General features: G+C 41.7%; 2 protein-coding genes across 4 annotated transcripts; one reads left to right on the top strand and one right to left on the bottom strand.

The window, feature by feature from the left end:
• The first annotated feature begins 121 nt into the window (after positions 1-121).
• On the top strand, positions 122-14,685 carry LOC104594862 (CASP-like protein 5A2). Its single transcript, XM_010255381.3, has 3 exons — positions 122-960; positions 12,800-12,932; positions 14,342-14,685. The coding sequence occupies exons 1-3, from the start codon at positions 749-751 to the stop codon at positions 14,531-14,533; spliced, it is 537 nt and encodes a 178-aa protein (XP_010253683.1). The 5' UTR covers positions 122-748; the 3' UTR covers positions 14,534-14,685.
• Positions 14,686-17,945: 3,260 nt separating this feature from the next.
• LOC104594860 (soluble starch synthase 2-1, chloroplastic/amyloplastic-like) lies at positions 17,946-24,920 on the bottom strand. Of its 3 annotated transcripts, none has more exons than XM_088897224.1 (5): positions 24,525-24,920; positions 20,420-20,531; positions 19,727-19,798; positions 19,387-19,472; positions 17,946-18,782 (listed from the first exon to the last, which is right to left on the bottom strand). In XM_088897224.1, exons 1-5 carry the CDS (start codon positions 24,650-24,652, stop codon positions 18,731-18,733), a joined length of 450 nt encoding a protein of 149 aa, XP_088753350.1. In that variant the 5' UTR covers positions 24,653-24,920; the 3' UTR covers positions 17,946-18,730. The 3 variants fall into 3 exon arrangements, with proteins under 3 accessions (XP_088753350.1, XP_088753351.1, XP_088753349.1); XM_088897225.1 differs by lacking the exon at positions 17,946-18,782 and adding an exon at positions 18,810-19,293 and having other exon boundaries at positions 24,525-24,917; XM_088897223.1 differs by lacking the exons at positions 17,946-18,782; positions 19,387-19,472; positions 19,727-19,798; positions 20,420-20,531 and adding an exon at positions 20,538-23,708 and having other exon boundaries at positions 24,525-24,662.
• Positions 24,921-25,141: the final 221 nt, after the last annotated feature.

The raw sequence follows: 25,141 nt of genomic DNA, 5'->3' as shown, positions 1-25,141 counted from the left end.
TTACCTGTTACGTACTCCCGTGTGGGGTGAAGAACGCCACAGGAAATAAGTCAAATAACTAGTTGCCACGTGGCTAGTTAGCCTGAGCGGACACAACGTATGTAGAGGACGCTTACGCAGGTTAGTAAGCTGGAACTCTGGAAGTAGGCCAAGGCGCCAAGCAGCTGGACGAAGTTCCTATAAAAAAAAAGTTCCCATGTCGCGTTTACGTTCTTTCGATCGTAAAGAGTGAGGACTGATCGGAGTATCTTGTTGTTTGTTACGTTCTTCTGTGTAAGTTTGAAGAATTAGAGTTCTGAAGCAAGGGGGTGCTTGCCTGTGTTGCCCTAGCATCTGATGGGCATAGTGTCCCGAGTCGGAAATATATTGTACTTCCCCCAAATTGTGTAAGCCTAGGGTTCATTTACCATTTACGTGGTTGAGGATTTTGTTTGCAGAATCAGGGGTTTGTGGTTTTATTGGTGGAAAAATTGTTCCATTTTTGTCTCAGAACAATCAGGTTAGGGTTTTCTTCAACTTAATTCGTGGAATTGGGCTACCAGACATATTATCTTTCCTGTTCAATAGAATATCGGAGGGTCGACATGGTTGGAGTGCTAAGTTAGGGGGTGAGATCAATGGTTCCACTCCCCCGTGTTTGAATGCGAGAGTGGAAGCGTTACTGTCTCCGTGTGTCCATGGGCATCGCTGGGCTATAAGAATTAATAATCCATTTTCTTTTATATAACTCATATATTATTTTGAAGCAATGAATGCAAGTCATCCAGCGGTTCACCCTGTAGAAGCCCCCCCTCTAACTGATGCTGCAAACAATGTGCCGAGAGTGAGGATGAAGGACATCCAAGGAATGCCTGGAACACTCGGCGGAGTCGCCTTACGCATATCTCAGTTTTTATTTGCAGTTGCAGCGCTTTGCGTCATGGCTTCCACTAACGATTTCACTTCTGTCACAGCCTTCTGGTAATATTTTATTTCTGCCATTTTTTTTCACTTCAATCTATTATCTCATCGTCTTTTTGCGGCTTATTTGAATTATTATAGGAATGGGGATAGGAACCTTTTTTTTTTGTGGAAAGGGTTAGGAACCACCGAACCAGAACAATAAAATAATCGGATTGGGGACCTGAATGGTATAAATTTGATCCGGTTTATTTGTATGTTGTTTTATGCTACAGAACTTACACTTTGGTCTTAGTGACCAATCTAATGCATAGTAAGGATACAATCTGAAAAACTTGATGCACCGAGAAAGGCGTGGAGATGAATCATGGATTGTGTAGTTATTTTTCCCTAGTAGTTGCATGAGTTTTAAATTTTAATACAGAATCCAATCTGATCACGTTGTGTTGTTCACATGCTTGAACAGCACCTGTTTTCTTTTGACCCAATTGTTCAGTACTCAAACACATGGAACTTTTGTGATTAGGTTCCTTGGGTTATTGCCAAGTACTGGTATTTATTAATTCCGTTATACAATTAGGAACACTATAATTTTTGTATCATATCATTATCATCTAAGTCTTGTCCCAATTATACTGGATCATGTTTCACCATTCCAGTCTGTTTAGTGCTATATCTATTGCTAAATTATGAGCGCTTAAATAGTTTTTTACTACTTCAATTCATGTCCTTTTTGGTCTACTCCTAGCCCTACTAGCCCCTTCAACTTGCAACAGGTTTGCTTCTTCTTATGGGTGCTGTAGATGGTCTTCTATGCACATGAGAAAACCATCTTAGTCTATATCTCTTGTTTGATCAACTATTGGAACTACTTTTGGGTTCATTTGAATGACTTTGTTTGTGAGCATATCTTTCCTAGTTTTTCCACTTATCCATATCAGCATACACATTTCTTTCCTTTTCTTTTTTTTGATAATTCTCAGCATATACATTTCTTCCATACTCTGTTTTTTGACATGTTGTCTCTTGACCACCCAACACTTTGCTCTATACTGTATCACTAGCCTTACAACTGTTTTATAGAGTTTTCCTTTTAATCCAAGTGATATTTGCCTATCACATAAGACTCCAAATGCACTTCTTCTTTTTGCCCATCGTGCTCTAATTCTATGGGCTGCATCATACAAAATCTCTCCCTTGTTATGATTATGAATTATCGAACCAAAGAAATGGAAAGGTCAAATCAAGTCATCTCCTTTTCTTCAATCCTAAATTGCTCCTGCATCAGTATTTGGTGTTTTTTGGCACGAGAGAAATGCAAGGATATTCAAAAACAAAAGCAGCATTGTTTGCTGCCCTGCAAGGTGTACAGTTTGCAGCTCAATTAGGGGTGGAACAGCTAATAGTTGAAGGTGACTCAAAGGTTGTAATAAGCTGGTTGCAGGACCTAGAGTCAGTAGTTTGGTGCTTCAGGAATGAAATAAAAAAGTTTAAGGTGCTGACAAGAAACATGGACCTAAGAATACAATGGGTGGGGAGATCAACAAATGCTATGGCACTGTCTAGCCAAGTAAGGGGCAGCTAGGGAAGTTTTGTATTGGCACAACCGTAACCTATTGCTTTTGTTTTCTTCTTTAGTGGAGAGATCGCAGCTCGCGTTTCTCCAAGGGCTGCTTGTATGTGCTAATATTTCCAAATTAATAAAAGGTTCTATTTATTTATAAAAAAACAGCTTTGTAGACACAGTATTCCAGAAAATCTTGGGAAAAATGTTTTCTTGGCTTACTATGAACAAGTTATTTAAGGACAGAAATTATAGTTCCTTTTTTTGTATATGGAAGTCTTTCTGTAAAGTAGGGTTTGGGGGTATAGGACTGCATGGGCAGTGATTGTAAAATCCCTGTGTACAGCAGCTTGTTATACATGCTTTTTTTTATTATTTTAAATGATACTATGCATTACTTTTTTTTATGGGAAAAGGTAATGTAATATTTATTGATTCACAATCTGCACATACAAGCTGAGAGCAGTCCCGGAAAGGCAGACTGATCTACTCAGCAATTACATACTCCATCAAGAACTGGAATGAAAAGCAACAAACACATTACATACTCTACTCAGCAATTACAATTTCTCTCACAAATCCTAAGTGTATCCTGATTTGGACTCCTATCATTATTAAATTTGCACAGAATATATTTTGTTTTGGTCATACTTATTTTAATAACTCTTGTTTCTAAGCTATTTATCTATAAACTTAATTTTGGGTTCAATCCTTTGTTAGTTTCATCAATTAACACAGTATCATCAGAAAATAACAAGCACCATGAGACCTCCTTCTGAATGTTTAGTCAATTCATCTATGATTAGTGCAAATAAACAAGGACAAATTTTCTATGTATATCTTTTATTTTATTGAGGGCATTGTGCTGTACATTTGTCATGGCTTTTAGACTGTTCTGCATTCTTTCTTGTGTGGTTCCCTTTTTCCTCTCATTTAATATTAATACAACAAAATCTCCTTACCCCATCACAAGTCTAACTAGGAATATCAAGGTATTCTCACCTTATTGCTTCTGTCCTTTACATTGCCAATATTTGTTTTAATCTTTTATTTTGTTTTGGTTACATTGGCCTGAGTGGTTGAAAAAACTATGTTAGCTCAACTTAGTAAAGCCTTATCCATCTGTAGGTGCTTAGGTAGACCATGACACCATGTTTATGTTATTTAGGGTCATTTGGTAGGGGATTACTTAAAAAGGTCAACAGTCAACCTATTACAGAGATACTGTTTTGGGCCCGGGCGTAGGATCTCGTCACGGGTCGGTCCACGGGGAGAACCTCTAGCTTCCCCTTGCCCCTCCCTTTGCGTGCAGACCCTATCGTGGCGACCTAAGGGGTGATTTGCCCAAGAGATCACCCTAACTCTCCTCAACTCTTCTCTTGACTGAAATTCTTGGATGCCTTTATTCAATAATAGTGGCTCCTTAAATAGGAGATTACAAGAGTCCTGCTCTTAGGGAGACTCCTTGCTGAATAGGGAGACCTCCAACTCTATCTTGATAAGATAAGACTGATAAGATAAGATAAGTCTCTCTTAATCCTAATCTAATAAGATAAGATAATCTCTCTTAATCCTAATCTAATAAGATAAGTCTCTCTTAATCCTAATCTAATAAGATAAGATAAGATAATCTACTAACTTAATAAGATAAGAATAACAAGATAGTCTAATCTAATCTACTGAATGGATAAGACTGTTGCTGCCGAATTGGATAGGATGAGAACACCGGATCATTGCTGCTGCTGCTCCCAATACGCGCCCACATCATTACTCTCCTCTTGGACTACGAGCTTGTCCTCAAGCTCGAATTCAGGATGGGTGTCAGGAAACACCGTCAAAGGAATCCCGGATAGGTGGAATGACCTTGCTCTCCTGGATCGGGTTCCAATGAAAAGGGTTCATCCTCATCTTCCTCTTGTTTCACTAGGAGGCAGAAAAATCTCTTGCACTTGTGCCCTGTTGAGTAGAGTTCATCGCAATTAAAACATTGTCCCCTCGCCCTGCGTTCCGCCATCTCAGCCCTGGACAAGTGCTTAATAAGGGGTGCAACGACGCTGCTCCCCACACTGGATGCTGATCTGGAATTGTTGCTCGTCTGTGGCTTCCGTTCTTGGCTGGCTGCTGAATATGGAGCCATTCTGAGTGGTTCCGGGGATGCCCATGCTGATGGAGGCCGCCCTATACTGAAGGTTCCGTGGCTGAGTTGTAGTTTGCGTTCGGAGGCGCGAGCTATATTCATGGCTGTAACCAGGTTGGGGGGATTCTGCGTTTCCATGTCCACCCGCAGGGGTTCTGCTAACCCAGCGGTGAACATGTCTACCTGCTGGTCCGGTCGCACTGAAGATGCCCTCGCGAGGAGGGTCTGGAACTGGCGCTGGTATTCTGCCACCGTGCCGGTTTGTTTAAGGTTAATCAGCTCGCCTAAGGGGTTGCTTGTCAGTGGGGGCCCAAATCTAAGAAGGTAGTAGGACTTGAACTGGGTCCAACTGAGCCCAGGTTCTTCCTGTTCTAATCGATAGAACCAGAGTTGCGCTTCCTCTGTTAAGTGAAAGGCGGCTAGGCTTACCTTATCTTGGTCGTCTGTCCGTTGATTTTGAGAAAACTACTCACACCGGTATAGCCAGCCCAAGGGATCTCCATTGCCGTTGTACGACGAGAATTCTAACCTGCTGTACTTGGGGATGACAGCGGCCCCCTGGTTGCCGAACTGCTGTTCGCCGGAAGACTCCGGCAGATCTGGTTGGCGGCCGCTAGTGGCTGTCACCCCTTTTGTGTTCCTCTCTTTGCTAGAAAGGAATAACTCCATCAGACGTCGTAGCTCCCTGACTTCGTCCTTGATTTCCCGTACTTCCGAGCTGGTCTCCATGAGCCGGTGCTCGAGTTCGTGGACCCTGGACGGTAGCTGCTCCAGATCACCCATGACGCCTTGCTCTGATACCAAAATGTTATGGGCCCGGGCGTAGGATCTCATCACGGGTCGGTCCACGGGGAGAACCTCTAGCTTCCCCTTGCCCCTCCCTTTGCGTGCAGACCCTATCGTGGCGACCTAAGGGGTGATTTGTCCAAGAGATCACCCTAACTCTCTTCAACTCTTCTCTTGATTGAAATTCTTGGATGCCTTTATTCAATTATAGTGGCTCCTTAAATCGGAGATTACAAGAGTCCTGCTCTTAGGGAGACTCCTTGCTGAATAGGGAGACCTCCAACTCTATCTTGATAAGATAAGACTGATAAGATAAGATAAGTCTCTCTTAATCCTAATCTAATAAGATAAGATAATCTCTCTTAATCCTAATCTAATAAGATAAGTCTCTCTTAATCCTAATCTAATAAGATAAGATAATCTAATCTACTAACTTAATAAGATAAGAATAACAAGATAGTCTGATGGAGGCCCATCCCATCATGGGGGCCCACCTCACCATATGAGCGGCAGTTCATAGGATAAGGGAGCTTGCAGGATAAGGATAATTCAAGAATTCAAGACCCATTAAGAATCCAAGAATTCAAGATCCATCAAGAATTCAAGAATCCAAGATAATTCAAGAATTCATGATACATCCAGATCCAAGACTCAAGGAAGTTTAAGATCCAAGGTAATTCCAAGAAGACAGGATAAGTCATGCACCCAGGGAGATCGAACGGTGGAGATCAAGCCCAAGAGTTTTCGATCCTATCAAGACAAAGATCAAGATCAAGAAGAGTTCGATCCTAGTAGATTAGAGATCTATCACAATTTTCTTTCCTAGTTATTCTACAATTTCCAAATGTATTATAAATATTGTTATTTTCCAAGCTAATACACAATTTAGTTTTTCGCCAACTTTTCTCTCTCCTCTAGAGATTTACGTAAAAGCTTCGCTACGAAGCTGGTGTTCGCTCGACGCTTGCATAGCCAGCCCGGTTTAGTGCTTCCACGCTGTGTCAGGTGGTATCAAAGCAGGGAGTTCGCCCAGTCAGATGGCCAACCAAGACGGTAGCAGTCGCAACCCACCCCATGACGGAGATCAGGGGTTCCCAGCTGTTTGGAGAGCAATCGAAGAGCAGCGCACGACCATACGTAATGTCGAACAACAGTTGGCAAAGATGGCTGAACAACTGCGAACCTTGTTACGGGAGGTTGTTCCGCGGAACAGGGAAAATCCACATTCAATCGAAGGAGACGACCACGACAGACCACCCGTCAACGCTACATCTCGGCGTCCAGTTCTTGACGATGACAGTGATGATGAGTTAGAATTCGGTGGTGCTCCAGTTTTTCCCGACAACGACAGAAACGGCAGAAATTGGCACAATCAAGGTAATTTCAATCCCCGTAAGAATAATGATGAATTTAAACTCAAGGTAGATATTCCTACTTTTAGTGGGGATCTTGGCATAGAAGGACTTCTAGATTGGATCACAGAAGTCGATCGTTTCTTCGAGTGTATGGAAATCCCTGAAGAACGGAGAGTCAAATTAGTAGCCTTCCGACTAAAAGGAGGCGCATTCGTTTGGTGGGAACGCATGAGAGAGACTCGGATCAAAGAAGGAAGGGGTCCTGTTCGAACCTGGAGGCACATGAAACAGTTAATCAGAGGTAGATTTTTACCCCCAGATTATGAACAATACATGTTTGAATCATATCAACGGTGTGCGCAGGGTTCCCGTAGTGTTAATGAATATACCTCTGAATTTTTAAGATTAGTTGAAAGAAATCAATTATCTGAAAGTGATAACCAGCAGGCAGCACGTTATCTGAGTGGTTTGAGACTAGACCTGTTCATGGGCCGGGCTTGGGCCGGGCTTTTACTGTGTATTAACAAATTTTTTTAAGGCCCGAGCTCGAGCCCGGCCCGACCATTGGGCCTACAATTTGGGCCCGAAGCCCGAGCCTGGGCCCGGGCCCGAAATTTAGCCTATATTATTATTATTATTAATGTTGAAGCAGCTGAATAAAGAGAGAGATAGATTGAAATTATAAAGAAAAGAGTAATATATATATATATATTAAATTATAAATATATATTTTAATAAATATTATATTATTTATATATTTTATATAATATATAAAATACATATTATATATTTTATAAAATATATAATACTGAGTCGGGTCGGGCCGGGCTTTTTTGACAAATCCCGAGCCCGGCCCGAAACACAGTCGGGCTTACTGTGTTAAGCCCGAGGTCAGGCCCGCGGGCCTAATTATATGACCAAGCCCGGCCGGGGTGCAGGCCGGGCCGGGCCGGGCCGTCGGGCTACTCGACCCATGAACAGGTCTATTTGAGACCGTTTATCAGAGATAAAATTGGTGTACAGATGGTTCTTAGTGTGCAGGAAGCAAGGAAGCTAGCCTTGAAAGCAGAATTGATGTTCCAAGAAAAGGCCCATAGTGATAATTATCGCCGGTACAGTGGGAGCGACGACAGACCGACAACTGTCGACAGAAGCAAGTCAGTTTCAGGAGCACAACCTTCTCACTCGGCAAATACAGCCAACACCGGTAAGGCCATCACAGGAGGACATACTCGAGGTAACCCTTCCAACCCTCCTAAACCCAGTAATCCCTATGCAAAGCCTGCTCCTTTAAAATGCTTTAAATGTAATGAGGTTGGGCATAGATCCAGTGACTGTCCCAGAAGGAAGGCAGTTAATATGATAGAAAGGGACGAGGAAGAAGATGTGGAGGAGGAAATGTACTGTGGACCTGATGGGGAAGATGAAGAGGGTCCATACGAACATGAAGAGTATACTTGTGTTGTGAGAAAATTAATGCTGTCCTAGAAAAATAAAGATACCTCTCAAAGGCACAGATTGTTCCGTACTAGATGTACTGTCAATGATAAATTATTTGATTTAATTATTGACAGTGGCAGTCAAGAAAATATTATTTGCAGGGATGTAATACAAAAGTTACAACTACTTCCTGAAAAACATCCAAACCCATACACAATTGGGTGGATCAGGGAAGGAGGCGGCGTACGGGTGGAGGAACGCTGCAAGGTACCCTTTTCTATTGGTAAGTATAATGATGAAGTGTATTGTGATATTGTAGACATGGATGCTTGCCATATTTTGTTAGGTAGGCCTTGGCAATTTTATACAGATGCAAGGCACATGGGTAGGAAGAATACCTACCAACTTGAAAAAGAGGGTATACGTTACACTTTGTTACCCATGGCTGAAAAGAATGTTCCAAAGGCTCCAAAAACAAATGAGAAAAATTTCCTTATTATTACACATCATCATGCTGAATTTGTAAAAGAATGTAAGGATACCCGCGAGGTACATTTGTTGGTAGTAAAGGGAGAAGATATGAATGAGACCCTGGAGGGGAATAAAATTCCAGTGGAAGTACAGAGACTACTTGATGAGTTCCATGATGTAGTTCCAGATGAGTTACCAAATGAGCTCCCACCCATGAGAGATATACAACATCATATTGACTTTGTTTCAGGATGAGTCCTAAAGAGAAAGAAATTTTACGGGAAAAGGTAGAAGAATTGTTGAAAAAGGGACACATTCAAGTCAGTATGAGTCATTGTGCAGTACCAGCATTGCTAACACCAAAGAAGGATGGAAGTTGGAGGATGTGTGTCGACAGCAGGGCCATTAATAAAATTACTATTGGCTACAAATTCCCCATTCCTAGGCTGGACGACATGCTAGATCGGTTTAATGGAGCTGTAGTTTTCTCAAAAATCGATCTCAGGAGTGGATACCATTAGATTAGGATCCGTCCCGGAGATGAATGGAAGACAACCTTCAAGACTAGAGATGGCCTGTTGGAATGGTTAGTCATGCTCTTTGGACTAACCAATGCACCCAACACATTCATGAGGCTGATGAACCAGGTACTGCGTCCCTTTACTGGTAAATTTGTTGTGGTATATTTTGATGATATTTTAATTTACAACAAATCTATCATTGAGCACATTGGACATATTAGGGAGGTCCTAAAAGCATTAAGGGAAAATAAATTATATGCTAATTTGAAGAAATGCACTTTTATGAGTGATAATTTATTATTCCTGAGATTCATTGTGAGCAAGGAAGGAATTAAAGTAGATGAAGAAAAGGTGAAAGCCATTAGGGAGTGGTCGACCCCATCAAATGTCACAGATGTGAGACGCTTCCATGGGTTAGCAACTTTCTACAGGCGATTTATTAAACATTTTAGCAGTATTGTAGCTCCCATCACTGAATGTTTGAAAAAAGGAAGATTTCAATGGGGAGAAGAATATGAGCAAAGTTTTGCTCTCATAAAAGAAAAGTTATGTACTGCTCCTGTCCTTGCTTTACCAGATTTTGATAAATTATTTGAAGTTGAATGTGACGTCAGTGGAGTTGGCATAGGGGCTGTATTGTCCCAAGAAAAGAGACCCATTGCGTTCTTTCGTGAAAAGTTGTGTGAATTCAGGAGAAAGTGGTCCACTTATAACAAAGAGTTCTATGCTGTGGTGAGAGCCTGGAAAACATGGGAACACTATTTAATTGCAAAAGAATTTGTTCTTTATACTGACCACCAGGCCTTAAAGTATCTCAGTGGGTAGAAGCAATTAAGAAGTGATTTACATGCAAGATGATCCGCTTTCCTCGACAAATTCCCCTACAAAATTGTGTATAAGGCTGGACAACAAAATAAAGTGGCCGATGCCCTTAGTAGACGTGTAGCCCTCATCATGACTCTCAGTATTGAGATTGTGGGTTTTGAGTGCCTAAAAGACCTATACGTCCAGGATGAGGACTTTCGACAGGTATGGGAAAAATGTGTGAATCGACAGCCAGCAGATGATTTCTACATTTATGATGGGTTCCTTATGAAAGGAGAACAACTGTGCATCCCTTGCACCTCTCTTCGCGAAAAGATCATCAGGGATCTGCATGGGGGTGGATTAGCAGGACACCTGGGAAGGGACAAGACAATTGAAGCAGTTAAGGGGCGTTATTATTGGCCGAAATTAAGAAGAGATGTGTCCACTATTGTGAGTAGGTGTTATATCTGCCAGACAGTTAAGGGACAAACCCAAAATACTAGTCTCTACATGCCTCTGCCTGTTCCTACTGCAATATGGGAAGACTTGTCCATGGATTTTGTGCTAGGCTTGCCAAAAACCCAAAGAAATATGGACTCCGTCTTCGTAGTGGTTGACAGGTTCTCTAAGATGGCTCACTTCCTCCCATGTAAGAAAACAGCAGATGCATCAGCGACAACCAAATTATTTTTCAGGGAGATTGTCTGTTTACATGGGGTACCCAAGACTATCACATCAGATCGAGACACAAGGCTCTTAAGTCACTTCTGGATGACCCTATGGAGGTTATTTGACTCATCACTAAATTTCAGCAGCACAGCCCATCCGCAGACAGACGGACAAACAGAGGTGGTGAACTGGACCCTTGGTAATTTGATTTGCAGTATATGTCGAAAGAGACCGAAACAATGGGATTTCGCCATTGCACAGGCTGAGTTCGCCTATAATAATGCAGTACACAACTCCACAGGTAGATCTCCATTCTCCATTGTCTACATGAAGGTTCCAAATCATGCACCGGATTTAGTGAAGCTACCCAGAGTACCCGGTGTCAGCACCTCCGCAGAACAGATGGCGGACCAGATCCAATCCGTCCAAGAAGCCGTGAAGTAGAGACTAGAACAAACCAACGCCAAGTACAAGTTGGCAGCAGACAAAGCATCGTCGACACCAAGTATTTGATGTCGGTGATGAAATTATGTTATTCTTGAGGAAGGAAATGATTCCAGTGGGAAAATACAACAAGTTGCAGCCTCGGAAGTACGGTCCATACAAGATCGTGAAGAAAATCAACGACAATGCATATGTCGTGGACCTACCAGATCATATGGGTATCTCTAAGACATTCAATGTGGCTGACCTTCATCGCTACCTACCAGAGATGACACTTGCATATCCTAGTCACGACTCGGGGTCGAGTTCTTCCCAAGTGGGGGAGAATGATGGAGGCCCATCCCATAATGGGGGCCCACCTCACCATATGGGCGGCAGTTCATAGGATAAGGGAGCTTGCAGGATAAGGATAATTCAAGAATTCAAGATTATCCCATAATTCAAGAATTCAAGACCCATCAAGAATCCAAGAATTCAAGATCCATCAAGAATTCAAGAATTCAAGATAAATCAAGAATTCAAGAATCCAAGATAATTCAAGAATTCAAGATACATCCAGATCCAAGACTCAAGGAAGTTCAAGATCCAAGGTAATTCCAAGAAGATAGGATAAGTCATGCACCCAGGGAGATCGGATGGTGGAGATCAAGCCCAAGAGTGTTCGATCCTATCAAGACAAAGATCAAGATCAAGAAGAGTTCAATCCTAGCAGATTAGAGATATATCACAATTTTCTTTCCTAGTTATTCTACAATTTCCAAATGTATTATAAATATTGTTATTTTCCAAACTAATACACAATTTAGTTTTTCGCCAACTTTTCTCTCTCCTCTAGAGATTTACGTAAAAGCTTCGCTACGAAGCTGGTGTTCGCCCGGTGCTTGCATAGCCAGCCCGGTTTAGTGCTTCCACGCTGTGTCATAGTCTAATCTAATCTGCTGAATGGATAAGACTGTTGCTGTCGAATTGGATAGGATGAGAACACCGGATCATTGCTGCTGCTGCTGCTCCCAATACGCGTCCACATCAGATACTTCATCAATTTCTTTTTCTTGGAAAACCAATGAAAATCATGTTTTTAATGAGAATCCATCTCAGATGCTTGATAGTAGATAGGTTCTTACAATTTATATGCTTCCTTTGATACCCAAGCCCAGGAAGAAGCTTATTGAATTGAGTGGGTGGTTGAAGTGTTAGGTTTCTTTTTCATTTCTTCATTCTATGTGGTGGCTATAATGTATTAATCTTTTGTACCTGTCATGGTAAAAGATTTGTTCATATTATGCTCATGTCATAGACTTGTACTATCCAAACTTACTAGCTTAGTCTCAAGTATGCTCTTTAAATCATCGTTTTCCAAATGTTTTTTCCCGATAACCATTTCAATTTTCAGAAACACAAGTTCTTCAGGATCCAAATTTTCTGTAAGATCCAGTTTATTAAAACTAGGAGAAATCTCTTTTTTTTTTTTTTTCAATTGAGTGTCCTAGAGGTTTATTTGGAGCCTATTTTTCCACTTCACTGTTTATGTTTCCATTTTTGCGTGCTTGTACTTACGGATGAAGTGTTATATGATTTTAGCATGTGTGTGTGGCATGAACTAGTTGTTTTTCCATCTTCTCTCTCATAACATTCATGTCAATGTAGCATCAACGTCTTTTTCCATCTCCTCTCTTATAACATTTCTTGGTACTTCTTATGTCAGTTACCTTGTAGCAGCTGTTAGCTTGCAAAGTGTGTGGAGCTTGTCACTAGCCTTTGTAGACATATATGCCCTTCTTGTGAAGCGATGCTTGCGGAATTCTCGAATTGTCAGCCTGTTTACAATTGGTGATGGGGTAAGAACAATTTATATCCGATAATACATTGTACAGAGAAGTGCTCACTGTTTCATTTTAAATAAGGAATGGTGTTTAGTTGTTGTGGTTCAGCTATTCACAATCAGAGGACTACTCTGTGATTGTTTTGGAACTGCAAATCTTTGAACTTGGACCAAATTTTGCATGTTGTGACTGAACTTTATTTGGAGTTAAGTATCCATTGGTTTGATTTAACATCTTGTGTGGACTTTCTGCTTCTTTCTGACCCTTAAACTCAGCCAGATTTTGTGTATTGAGTAAATCTTGGTTAGAGGTGCACTTTGATTATAAATCATAGGCCCATCTTGCTTTTTTTTGGTCAAGGAGGGATCTGCATGGCTTCAACCTTGTCTTCCATGTTAGAAGCAACTTGTTGATATCTATAAGTTGTTAGTAGAAATATATCACCATAATCATTGATGCTGTATCAACTTCTCTGGGTTAGCTATGCAAATTCTTTCCTGCCATTCTACTTGTTTTAGGCCATTTGCATCTTTCTTTTCCTTGCTTCTCTGGGTTAGCTATACAAAACTTAATTGTCCTTAGTTGGTCATGTATTTGCCTATATCAACTAATATACACAAATATGTGGTTGATGTGGGCTGATAAGGGGTAGCACAGGCGATACAGGTGGATGATGTTGGACCATTCTCTCTGTGCCACATGCAGGTATAGATGAAAAAGGATACATATAAACCTTTTTCATGACTATGTTGTTAAGAGAAAGGTTTATAGTATCAATTGTCTAAAAGTGAGGGAAGTGTGGGTAGAGAATTACCTGGATTTGAAACAAGTTGTCAAAGATAATTTATTCTGCAAATATCCTTGATAGTGATAAATGGAGAAAGCATCAATTTGTGGCATGGATGAAGACAAATTGCTTGATGGATGGCTTCAATGCATGCACATCAGATGCATGGATTGTTTTTGATCAGGTACAGTGTACCTGCATGTAAATGTTGTGTTGGAAGATAGTGTACATACTGGGTGATGATGGAAATATGATTTTTGTTTGCATCATGACACATATCCAACAAAATGTCCAATAAACACAATCTGGACTCCTGAGAGCCAAAAGAAGTATGCCTGATTAAAAGAACAAAATGAGTGGGGATAAAATGCAACATGTCCCTATTTTGCATAGATGTGTTTTATGAAAGTTGTGACCACTCTCTCAGGATCCTGAGACAACTAATAAAATGCAGACACGACATGACCAACGTGTCCACATTTTTATGGGACTATCTCAGGATGGTCCTTGAGAGTTGAGACAGTGGTTACAGCTGATGTGAGTTCTGGAACCATGTTAATAATATATTTCATTTGCATTCCTCCATTGCTCATGTGGTTTCTTCCCTGCCTTCTAATACTGGGTCTTTCCAATTCAGGTAACATCCACACTTACCTTTGCTGCAGCCTGTGCATCAGCAGGAATTACTGTACTCATTGGCAATGATCTTAATGATTGTGCTCGTAACCACTGTGCAAGGTTCGAGACAGCAACAGCTATGGCTTTCATCAGCTGGTTTACTGTTTCCCCATCTTTTCTCTTGAACTTTTGGTCACTGGCATCCCGGTGATAGAAGACCAGAAGAAGTTTATATTGTCTAAAAGTTGTGCTATTGGTGTGAATCTGATGGTTTTTTCCCCTACTATTTCTCACTCCAAGACTTACACAGTTGTGCATATCACATAAGTTGGCCTATTCATAAAATTGAAAGCATTTCGAATACATTATGCATGCAGAGGTATATGGATATTGACATATCGTTTGAACTGCATTGTGAGGATGTCCACAGCCCACGCTAACCATGGTGTGGAATTTAACGTGCAATGCTTGCACGCTGGTCGTGCTGGGTGAAAACATCGGATGATCATTTACCAAAGTGATGTTTTTTGCACTTCCTATTTAGGATAGGGCGTTCTTTTTTTGGATTTTGAGAGGGGGAAAGGTGGTCAATGGGATTTTGGTTCTGATTGATCAAGAATCCTATGTTTTTTTTTTTTCAAATTTATGTGGGGACTAGGGAAAGTTTATTTTCCTGGGTATCACTTACCCGGGTCAAGGTTCAAAGTATCGATGCGCTTCTGTGTATCAACAGTATCGTATCAGTACTTAGAAACACATGAAACACTTTTTTTTTAAAGTTCTTTTTTTTTTCAAATCTTGGTTTCCTAGGAAGCTAAAAATAGGTTTTTTCTATTAAAAAAAGGCGGGGTTCTCGAAACACCCGTAACAGGTGTAGGGAGGGTGTATCTTTTCAAAACATATGATATGACATGCCTAATACGGGGCGTATCGTATCGATACTTTGAACCCTGACCGGGGTAAGTGATACCCATCTCTAGGTGGGTAAATAACTTTCCCACCTAGGGGGGAGTTGTCAACACTTGAATGGGACAAAAAATGCCCCTTTAATAATAAATTTTTATGGCTAAAATGGTCATTGCTTTATTTACATAAGAAATAAAAGAACATAGGTAAACACACTTACTTGGATAACTGCATTTACCTGAGTAAATAACTTACCAAAAAGCAAACGGGGCCTAAAGGGTTGCAAAGAAGCCCTAGAGCAGATCAATGAAAATGGGGCGATTGCTCTATGATTTAACCAATTAGTTTTAATTAGCTTTCCTTGTTTTTGTTTGTTTTGAAAACAAATATGCGTGGCTACAAGGAGCTTCAATTTGAATTTGGACAGCCATTGATTCAACTTAATGCTTGTTTGGCAAGTCATTTCCAAAAGATCTTATGGTTAAAAGACAGAGTGAGCTTTTGCAAATAGATTTTGGAAGATCAAAGATTGTTTGGTTGAAATATTTTACATAGATCTCACAAAAGACCATAAAAGCTAGAAGACTGTTTGGTAATGTGAATGTCTTGTGTATGGGCCAACAAACCTTTCATTTAACATGTGGGACCTACATACCATTGGTGGACATGTATGTGGGGCCCACATACATTTTACAAGGTGGCTTTGACATACCATTGGACATGCATGTGGGGTCCATGTGTGGACATGTATGTGGGGTCCACGTACATTTTACAAGGTGGGTCCGACATACTCTTGGTGGCCATGCATGTGGGGTCCATGTGTGGACATGTATGTGGAACCCACATACATTTTATAAGGTAGGCCCCACATGCCATTGGTGGATATGCATGTGGGTCCATGTGTGGACATGTATGTGGGTCCCACATATATTTCCCAAAGTAGGCCCCACATACCATTGGTAGGCCCCACTTACACATTTAAATAGTTTTTGTGGAAAAATAACCCATTTTCTTCTAAGCATATGCATTGTACCACATGTTCGAAGAAGACAGGGCGCTAAGAGACTGTAAAAGCTTCATTTGAAGCTTCTCGAAAAAGCCTAAATTCGGGTTTCTAGCTTCTTTTGTGGGCTAGAGCTTTTTCCGAATAAATCTTTCTATTGCCAAACGGGAAAAGTCCAGAATTCAAGCTTCCGAGCTTCTAAACAGCCTGAAGCCCACACGGAAAAACTTGCCAAACGCAGCCTTAGTCATCCTAGTGGACCCAGAGAAATGACTGTTCTTTTAAAGAAATAATATTCGGTAGAAAATTAACGTTTCCTATTTGTTGATGTTTGGCTTAACTTGAGGAAAAAACGCGTGAATAGTTTAAAGAATTCTAATAACTTTATTGGTTCACTTATTTTTTATTTTTTATTTTTGTTGTGTGGAAAATACTTCTCTTCAGAATCTTTATTTTACTTTTTGCGTGAATTGCTATTCTCCCATTTTGATTAACTTCATTTTCTGTTCCCCGATTAATAATCCTGTTATCGGATGATGCAGAACGGATTAAGGTGGGGGACAGAGAGGGAGATAACCATTAAAATGGATTAAGGCGAGGGTCCCAATCCATTCAAATACTCAATAGTGCTAATGGATAAATTGGGACCTTCTGTCTGTGAGTCCGGATCTCCTGGCAACACCAACAAAATCCGTTCCAACACCCTACCATGGTCCGAGACCCACCATAAAAGTGGGAGTCGCCAGATGTGTGAGATCCCAAGTCTGTCTTTAAAATGTATGGTGAACCTTATATAAAATCTACAACCCAAAGAATGGAATTCCAAAATTGATGCATAACGTCCATATACAGAAGTCTCAATCATTTTAAATTAATGAGGCACGTTGGCTGTTCCAATAAGGAAAATTGTCTAAAACGGCAAAAGACCGATCGGAGAATGTGATCATCAAAACAACCATATGATCAATATCAGATTAGCAGGACGACTGAAAGCATCATTAGTAAAGTATCTTCTTCGCCTGAGACGAAGAATCGGAGAAGGTGATTTGGTGGTTCGCTCACCTCTGATAAATGCAAACCTTTTCATTAGTAACTCGAGCCATTGGGTGCAAGCCATCCATTTTTTCCGGCAGTGCCACTTTCTTTGGTCCCCCAACCTTTTATTAAAACCATTATTTATGTGCGGTTACTAAGTGGAGGTTGGATCAAAACCTAATAAAGTGGGTTTTTGGTCCCCCAAAAACATCAACCAAAATGTAAATGATTACTCTTTAACATTCCTCAAACTCTCAAAATTTAAAAATAAAAAAAAATAATAGATCCAAACCTCCTCAGGCCATTTTCTCTCAAACTCTACTTCTTCTGCTCCCTATCTCATTTTATTATTTAACACTTTAATTTGGCCCCGCAGAAGAAAATTCCTCGCTCTGCCACTGCTCTTGGTGGCACTGCTTTCAACGTATACATGCTTATATTAGGCCGTGTCTTGCTTGGAGTTGGGGTGGATTCATAGAATTATATGATGTCATCTCTTAGATTTATACTGCGCTCGAGTAAGTTTGTTCTTGGAACAGGATGGAGATGTGATGGCATCTCTCAGATTTACCACTTTCCTAGGAATGTATAGGATATGGGTTTTGAGCAAAAACTTACCACATGCAATTCATTTCATTGGATGATCAAGCACCACCCAAGTAACTTCGGTGCAGGACCCACCATTAATTTGATTGGCTGAGCCCAAGTTTTAATGGTTGTTAGAGAGAAGATAAAATTAGGTAGTAACTAATCTTCTTATATTGTGCAGTCAGTCCCATTGTATCTCTCAGAAATGGCTCCACCACAGTACAGAGGAGCTTTCAAGTTTAATAATGGCTTCCAGTTTAGTGTAGGCATCGGAAGCTCGGAGCCTTATCAGCAAACCTCATAAACTTTAGTATTGAAAAGATTAGAGGCAGTTGGGGTTGGCATCTCTCTCTGGCCCTGGTTGCAGTCCAAGCTTCAATCCTAATTAAGCTGGTGACATCTCTCATGTCTGCTGTGATGAATGGAGTTGTGAGTACTGGCTTGACCTTCATATCCTTGCCGATCGTGGATAGATTAGACCAACGGGTGTTGTTTGCAATAAGCGGAGCTTAGATGTTTGCCTCACAGTTGATGGTCGAAGGAATAATGGCTGCCAAACTCGGAGATCATGGTGGGTTGAGCAAGGAAGACGCTTATCTGATATTGATTTTGATTGGCATATACATAGCTGGTTTTTGGGTGGTCATGGAGTCCATTGGGGTGGTTGGTTTCAAGTGAGCTTTTTCAACTGGAGATTAGATCAAATTAGCAGGATAGAGTATATTGTACAACTGAACGGCCTCGACAGCATTGGAAGCCTGGAGGACAAGCTGAGGCTTGAGGGAAGAGAAGCTCACGGTCTTGGTGCTTCCGTTCTCAGCCAGTCAGCCCCACCGTCATTCTGGAGATTGAGAGTTGCAGCATTCTCCTGCGCCATTAGTGAGCGACAGAGCAAGCATATGGGAGAGTGAAGAGGGAAGAACACAACCTGAAAGTTTGACTCGCCATAAATACCTGAAAATTGTATTTATGCTTACATGGAATGAACACCAACGGTGCTTCAACGGATGGTGAGTTTTGAAAATAAAAACTCACTGACATGAGGTTCCCATTCTCTAGACATTTTGAAAAGTCATAATGAGTTTAAGAGAAATGCTAAAAAGTCATGGTGAATTTTAGACAATTTTCCTTCCAATAAACTTCTCGGGCTTGGATTTATGGTATTCGTTATTATGTACTTGAAATTTTGGAAATTGGAAGAAAAAGAAAGCCAAAGCATATCTCATTTGAAAAATAATATACAAAGTCAACCTACAAAATATGGACAGTAAAATCTGACCATAATAACAACATTGTATTTCCTTTCACTGTTTTATGGCTTAGGAAATGCCCAGTGGTGACTCACTGACAAATACCCCGTTTGGAAAAATAGTATTATAGAAAACTATGACCTATGACATAATTGCCTTTCTCACTCACCAACCAAATGTTAGTTTGATCTGGTGGAAAAAACGTAAAAAAACTCGTGAAAGAGCCAAAAAATGAATCTCATATAAAATCATATCCAAATCAATATCAGAATTGATGGTCACCTAAATTGTTGTAAGCTGCATTTCAACTTCTCTGCATCAAGCTCTTGGTTCAATGACTCCACTCGGTCAAGCAAGTCAACGTTTTTCTAAAGATGTCATAAACAAAACAAATCAAAAGGCAAGTTTGTTGGTCATTTAAGGTGCAGCAATTCAGGAATGAAGATACAAATCACTCGGGTAGCTCATAAAATCATGCTAGAATTTCATGAAAAGTGATACAAGCCCACTTTCAAACCTTACTGAAAAGACCACATGGGAAACATTTTTTTTTTAATCCTTACATGAGAAACCAATTAAAAATGAGCAAGAACAAAAAGAGAAATTTGTATTAAGCAGTCACCTTTTGTAGCATGGCCAGTTTATGATCGATGCTTGAAGCTTCCTCCACCTTCTTTTCAAGAGCTTCCTTGGTCTGTCATGGGAATGCAACCTTATGTAACCAGATATAGGAGAGATTCAAAAAAGGATCTTCTATCTATTCTCTATGCTATTAACAATGAAGAGGACCAAGAGTCTTACATGTGGAATTAAACTGCACAATATGGTATTAGATTTACACATGGACAAGTAGGTGCATGCTATGCTGGTTGTGGTAAGAAACATCTTGGTAGCTAAACATTCCTAACCCTCTAACTCCTCCAAATAAGCATCTCTAAACATCTTTCTCTGATGTCTGAATAATGAAATTATTATCATGCTTATCTTTAAACTGTCAAATGCTGTTGAAACTCGAGAGATTAGATACCTTAAATCAGGTTTAATTTCAAGCACACACGTAAGTGTGAGAGCAGGGGAAAGGTTACTTTAAAATAATTGAATAAGCTGGTAGGTGAATACCATTTTCGTAAGCACATTTAATCAAATTTTAACAAAATGTGATGAACTTACTAGGGAATGCAATTACAACCAGTGACTCAATTTTATGAAATTATATAAATAGGGAATTGTAGAACAATTTTATGAATTGGGAAATATCTATGTAAAGATAGTATGGAGCATGCAAACAGTTAACATTTAAAGAGAAGGTCCATACCTTTATCAGCTCTTTAAGACAAGTTGTAGCCCTCTCTGCTTCCTCATCATACTTCAATCTCCATTCTGCCCATTCATCCATTGCTTCCTTGTTAGCAAGATCAAATTGCCTCCTGCAAGGAGTGAATGAAGGCATCATTGGTTATGGATATAATTTATAGTATTTACAGATACCCCCAGATACCCCTTATCTACAAAGTTTTCGTCCCCCACCTGCATAGATTTAGAGGACACCAGGGATCCAATGGTTTGAGATCTTATTATATGCCTCATACAACAAAATTTGAATAGATTTGATGGTCAGACTAGTCAAAAGTAAATTCAAACAGTGACTGCCTGTATCATCTTACGCCTTTAAGCTGGTTTGATGTCAAAATCACGAGAAATTCGTTTTTTCAAATCCTAAAAAGACACTCATGAGCTCTCTATTTGTTATGGTCCCGCACGTAGATCCCGTCACGGGTCGGTCCACGGTGCGAAAGCCCCCTGCTTCCCCTTGCGCCTTCCCTTGCTTACAGACCCTATTACGGAAACCCAATGGGTGATTTGTCCAAGAGACCACCCGAACTCTCCTTTGGGGTGATTTGTCCAAGAGACCACCCAAACTCTCCTCACTCTTTTTCTTGACTGGAAAACTGAATAATGTTTTATTTCAATTCGTAGCTCCTTAAATAGGAGATTACAGAAGGAAATTCCTAATTAAACTCAAACTCCTAATTACCTACTCCTAATGGTAACTTACTCTTACTTAAGATAAGATAAAGATAAGATAAGATAAAGATAAAGGTTAAGATAAGGAAGGCTAGTGGCGAGTTCTCTTTGATGTGTCCTGATAAGGGTGGGCCCACCCCTATGAGCTGTCATGTGGGCCCCGCTCTACTGTTGCTGCCCGGGTGCGTGCGCCCGGCTCATGGTGCTGCCGCCGCGCGGTGCGTGTGCGCGGTGCCGTTGCCGCGCAGTGCGTGCGCGCGGCTCATGGTGCCGCTGCCATGCGGTGCCGGCTATGTGCGCGGTCGGTGCTGCCGTGCGGTGCGCGGTCGGTGCTGTCGTGCGGTGCGCGCTGCTGCCTCTATTGCTGCCGTGTGGTGTGGTGCGTGCGGCTGGGCGGCCCGCTGTGCGTGCTGCTGCCTATGACTACGTGGTGCTGCCTCTGCTGCTGCCGTGTGGTGCGGTGCGCGCTGCCGGGCGGTGGCCCATAACAGGTGCGTGTTGCACGCTGCCAGGCGGTGCGTGCGGCTGGGCGGCCCGCTGTGCGTGCTATTGCCTTATGACTGCGCCGCAGTGTGCTTCCGGCTGGCATGCCCATAACATTACACCCCTCCCGGACTACGAGCTTGTCCTCAAGCTCGTGTTCTGAATACATGGCTTGGAATTCTGCGAATGGATCAAACGGCTGCACACAATTTCTCAGTCCACCAACAGTATGAACAACAGGGACTGCCCCGTCTCTCAGTGCATAACGCTGGATTATTTGATGCAGACCCCAGCCAGGTTCTTTTATTTCCCGCTCCCAGGCGTAGCCATGGCTTACAGTGACTGCATGCTCTGCTGCACTCAGGCCAGCCGCAAGGACATTGAAGTGTTCCCTACCTCCTGGGTCATATAGTTTGAAGTAGTTTTGTGGAAGGTCTACATAACAGAAATCACGTACTGAACCACAACCCCGGTGTGCTATGTTGTGGATCATAAGAATGCACCGGGTATGCGTACAGTAGAGGACCTCAAAAGCGGCCTTACCGAAGGGGACCATGCGTTTTAAAATATCCTCTCGGCCTTCCCCATATATATTTTCCTCAATATTACGAAACATAGGGCTGTCCATGAACACAAAATCTATGCCATCAATATAAGCTTGGAAGAAAATTACCTCTATATCCTGCCTCTCCACCTTACATCTCTTGCGCAATCTTGTTTCTTGGATTTCTGTATAGTTACCATACGGTGGTGCCGCAACCATAACTTTATGTCCACGCCGAGCCAAGGCCTTCGGTAAAGCCCTAGCAACATCGCCAAGCCCACCTGTCTTCGTCAAAGGAACGCATTTTGCAGGTTCTACTATAATGTTCGTGACATCGTCCCTGGCCAAAAGAGGAGACTTTACAGTTTCATCCTCCGTGCGCTGATCCTTGGAAATAACTGCGGCTGTAGGGGCAGCGATCTGTTGTTCGCTGCATGCCTCTGCCCAGTCCGGACGGCGTCTGTTCGTGTTGGCGATTCCCTCTGAACTCATTTCCTTGTTGGAGAGGAATGCTTCCAGCAGGCGCCGCATCTCCCTGACGTCTTCCTTGACTTCACGAACCTCCATGCTGGTTTCTACAAGTTGGTGTTCCAGTTCGTGGACCTTGGAAGACAGCTGCTTCATATCGCCCATGACGTTTGGCTCTGATACCAATTGTTATGGTCCCGCACGTAGGATCCCGTCACGGGTCGGTCCACGGTGCGAAAGCCCCCTGCTTCCCCTTGCGCCTTCCCTTGCTTACAGACCCTATTACGGAAACCCAATGGGTGATTTGTCCAAGAGACCACCCGAACTCTCCTTTGGGGTGATTTGTCCAAGAGACCACCCAAACTCTCCTCACTCTTTTTCTTGACTAGAAAACTGAATAATGTTTTATTTCAATTCGTAGCTCCTTAAATAGGAGATTACAGAAGGAAATTCCTAATTAAACTCAAACTCCTAATTACCTACTCCTAATGGTAACTTACTCTTACTTAAGATAAGATAAAGATAAGATAAGATAAAGATAAAGGTTAAGATAAGGAAGGCTGGTGGCGAGTTCTCTTTGATGTGTCCTGATAAGGGTGGGCCCACCCCTATGAGCTGTCATGTGGGCCCCGCTCTGCTGTTGCTGCCCGGGTGCGTGCGCCCGGCTCATGGTGCTGCCGCCGCGCGGTGCGTGTGCGCGGTGCCGTTGCCGCGCAGTGCGTGCGCGCGGCTCATGGTGCCGCTGCCATGCGGTGCCGGCTGTGTGCGCGGTCGGTGCTGCCGTGCGGTGCGCGCTGCTGCCTCTGTTGCTGCCGTGTGGTGTGGTGCGTGCGGCTGGGCGGCCCGCTGTGCGTGCTGCTGCCTATGACTATGTGGTGCTGCCTCTGCTGCTGCCGTGTGGTGCGGTGCGCGCTGCCGGGCGGTGGCCCATAACAGGTGCGTGTTGCACGCTGCCAGGTGGTGCGTGCGGCTGGGCGGCCCGCTGTGCGTGCTATTGCCTTATGACTGCGCCGCAGTGTGCTTCCGGCTGGCATGCCCATAACACTATTGGTTTCTGATGGGTCTGTACCGACTCCAAGACTGCCTGGCAGTACTCAGAAAAATACATAGCGATTTTATTTCTAAGCGGGCAGACATCACTCATGTTGCAAACTTGCAATGATGAATAGAACTATGGAAGAGCTCCATGTTGGCTACGGAGACTCAATTGAGAAATGGGTTACAATTTTGAAGATCATTGTAATGGCAAGACAGTCGGTCAGTTCCAGGCCTAAACAGAGCCATTTCGGTGAAGCCAGGTAGTATTTGTTCCAATAAATGACTGGAACGAAATGCATTGGACAACGAAAATGTAAGTGAATTGGTTGCAGTGACGAAAGTTAAATACCACAAACTCCAAATCTTTAACTAGATTACGCATACAAAGACGAGAAAGAAATAAAGAAAACAGAAACAAAGAAACACCTGCCTACTTATCATTCCCGAGCTATTCAAAACGATGAAATACTTTCAAAAACAAAATTCAGGATTTCTTTATTCTCTAAGAAATCTTTCAATACAATTACCAGAAACGTAACCTGAAGAAACAAAGTTTAATCTGTGCATTCTTGTCAGAACCGTCTTTTTTCACATTAACGAAAAGAACTCAAGAAAAGGGAATGGCGTTCTTTTCCGAAGGATACACTTCCAGACCCAGAAAGAACAAGAAGAAGAAAAGCCAATAAATATCAGCAACAATAGAACATTAAACAAGGAAAAAGCGGGAAATTAAAGAAAACTGATGCGATATATGTCGGTACTAAACTAGAAAAAAAAAGTATACAGTAATAGTAGGAGACACAGAAAGAAATCACATGAAGAAAGAAAGGAAAGAAGAATTTAGGTAGTGATGGAATCGAACCTCATCCGATCTCTGTCTTCAGAAGAGAAATTGTAATCCATAAACCAAAGCCTGAAGTAGATGGCGATCCCCAAAAACATAAGCAACACGAAGCCAATAAAGATTGGGCTTTTCATATACACGGCCATTCGTTCTTTGTTTGATTGTCTATCTGCTTTCTCTTTCGCTCGCTCGCTCTTAAACTCAGAAAGAATCGCAAGGAAGTTCACCTTAGGCTTCACATCCCAAGTGAATGGGAAACTACAGGGTACATACTAGCAGGAGCTTCTGTTGAGGGACCGAGGGAGTGATTTTTCAAAAATGACGTGTAAACTGTAATGGGCGGGCCCTCATGAATTGCGAAGGAATTTTGGTCCAGTCGATACTCGATACGTGTGTTTGAAAGAACACCGTAGTCGAGTTGCTCACGAGTTATTCATGAGCTTCGAATTGAGTTCAAGTCTGATATAGGCTCGTTTGTTAATTAAACCGAGCTTGACCTCTAACCTCGGTTTGTAAGTCTTACAGTTACAGATTTAATATAATAAATAAATAATTTTTTATTATATATAATTTATAGTCCATTTTTAAATAATTTTTATTATATATATATATATATAATATTTTTATCAAAAAGT

The sequence above is a fragment of the Nelumbo nucifera genome, chromosome 2 (genome assembly GCF_055504915.1).
Source record: "Nelumbo nucifera cultivar China Antique chromosome 2, China Antique-T2T, whole genome shotgun sequence".
Lineage (NCBI taxonomy): Eukaryota > Viridiplantae > Streptophyta > Magnoliopsida > Proteales > Nelumbonaceae > Nelumbo > Nelumbo nucifera.
This window is presented reverse-complemented; position numbering and strand designations above follow the sequence as displayed.

Coding starts and splice junctions, on each gene's coding strand:
- LOC104594862 (XM_010255381.3), top strand. CDS start 749: ATGAATGCAAGTCATCCAGCGGTTCACCCTGTAGAAGCCCCCCCTCTA. Junction 961..12,799: donor ACTTCTGTCACAGCCTTCTG/GTAATATTTTAT, acceptor TTCTTATGTCAG/TTACCTTGTAGCAGCTGTTA. Junction 12,933..14,341: donor TGTTTACAATTGGTGATGGG/GTAAGAACAATT, acceptor TTTCCAATTCAG/GTAACATCCACACTTACCTT.
- LOC104594860 (XM_088897223.1), bottom strand. CDS start 22,789: ATGGGCGATATGAAGCAGCTGTCTTCCAAGGTCCACGAACTGGAACAC.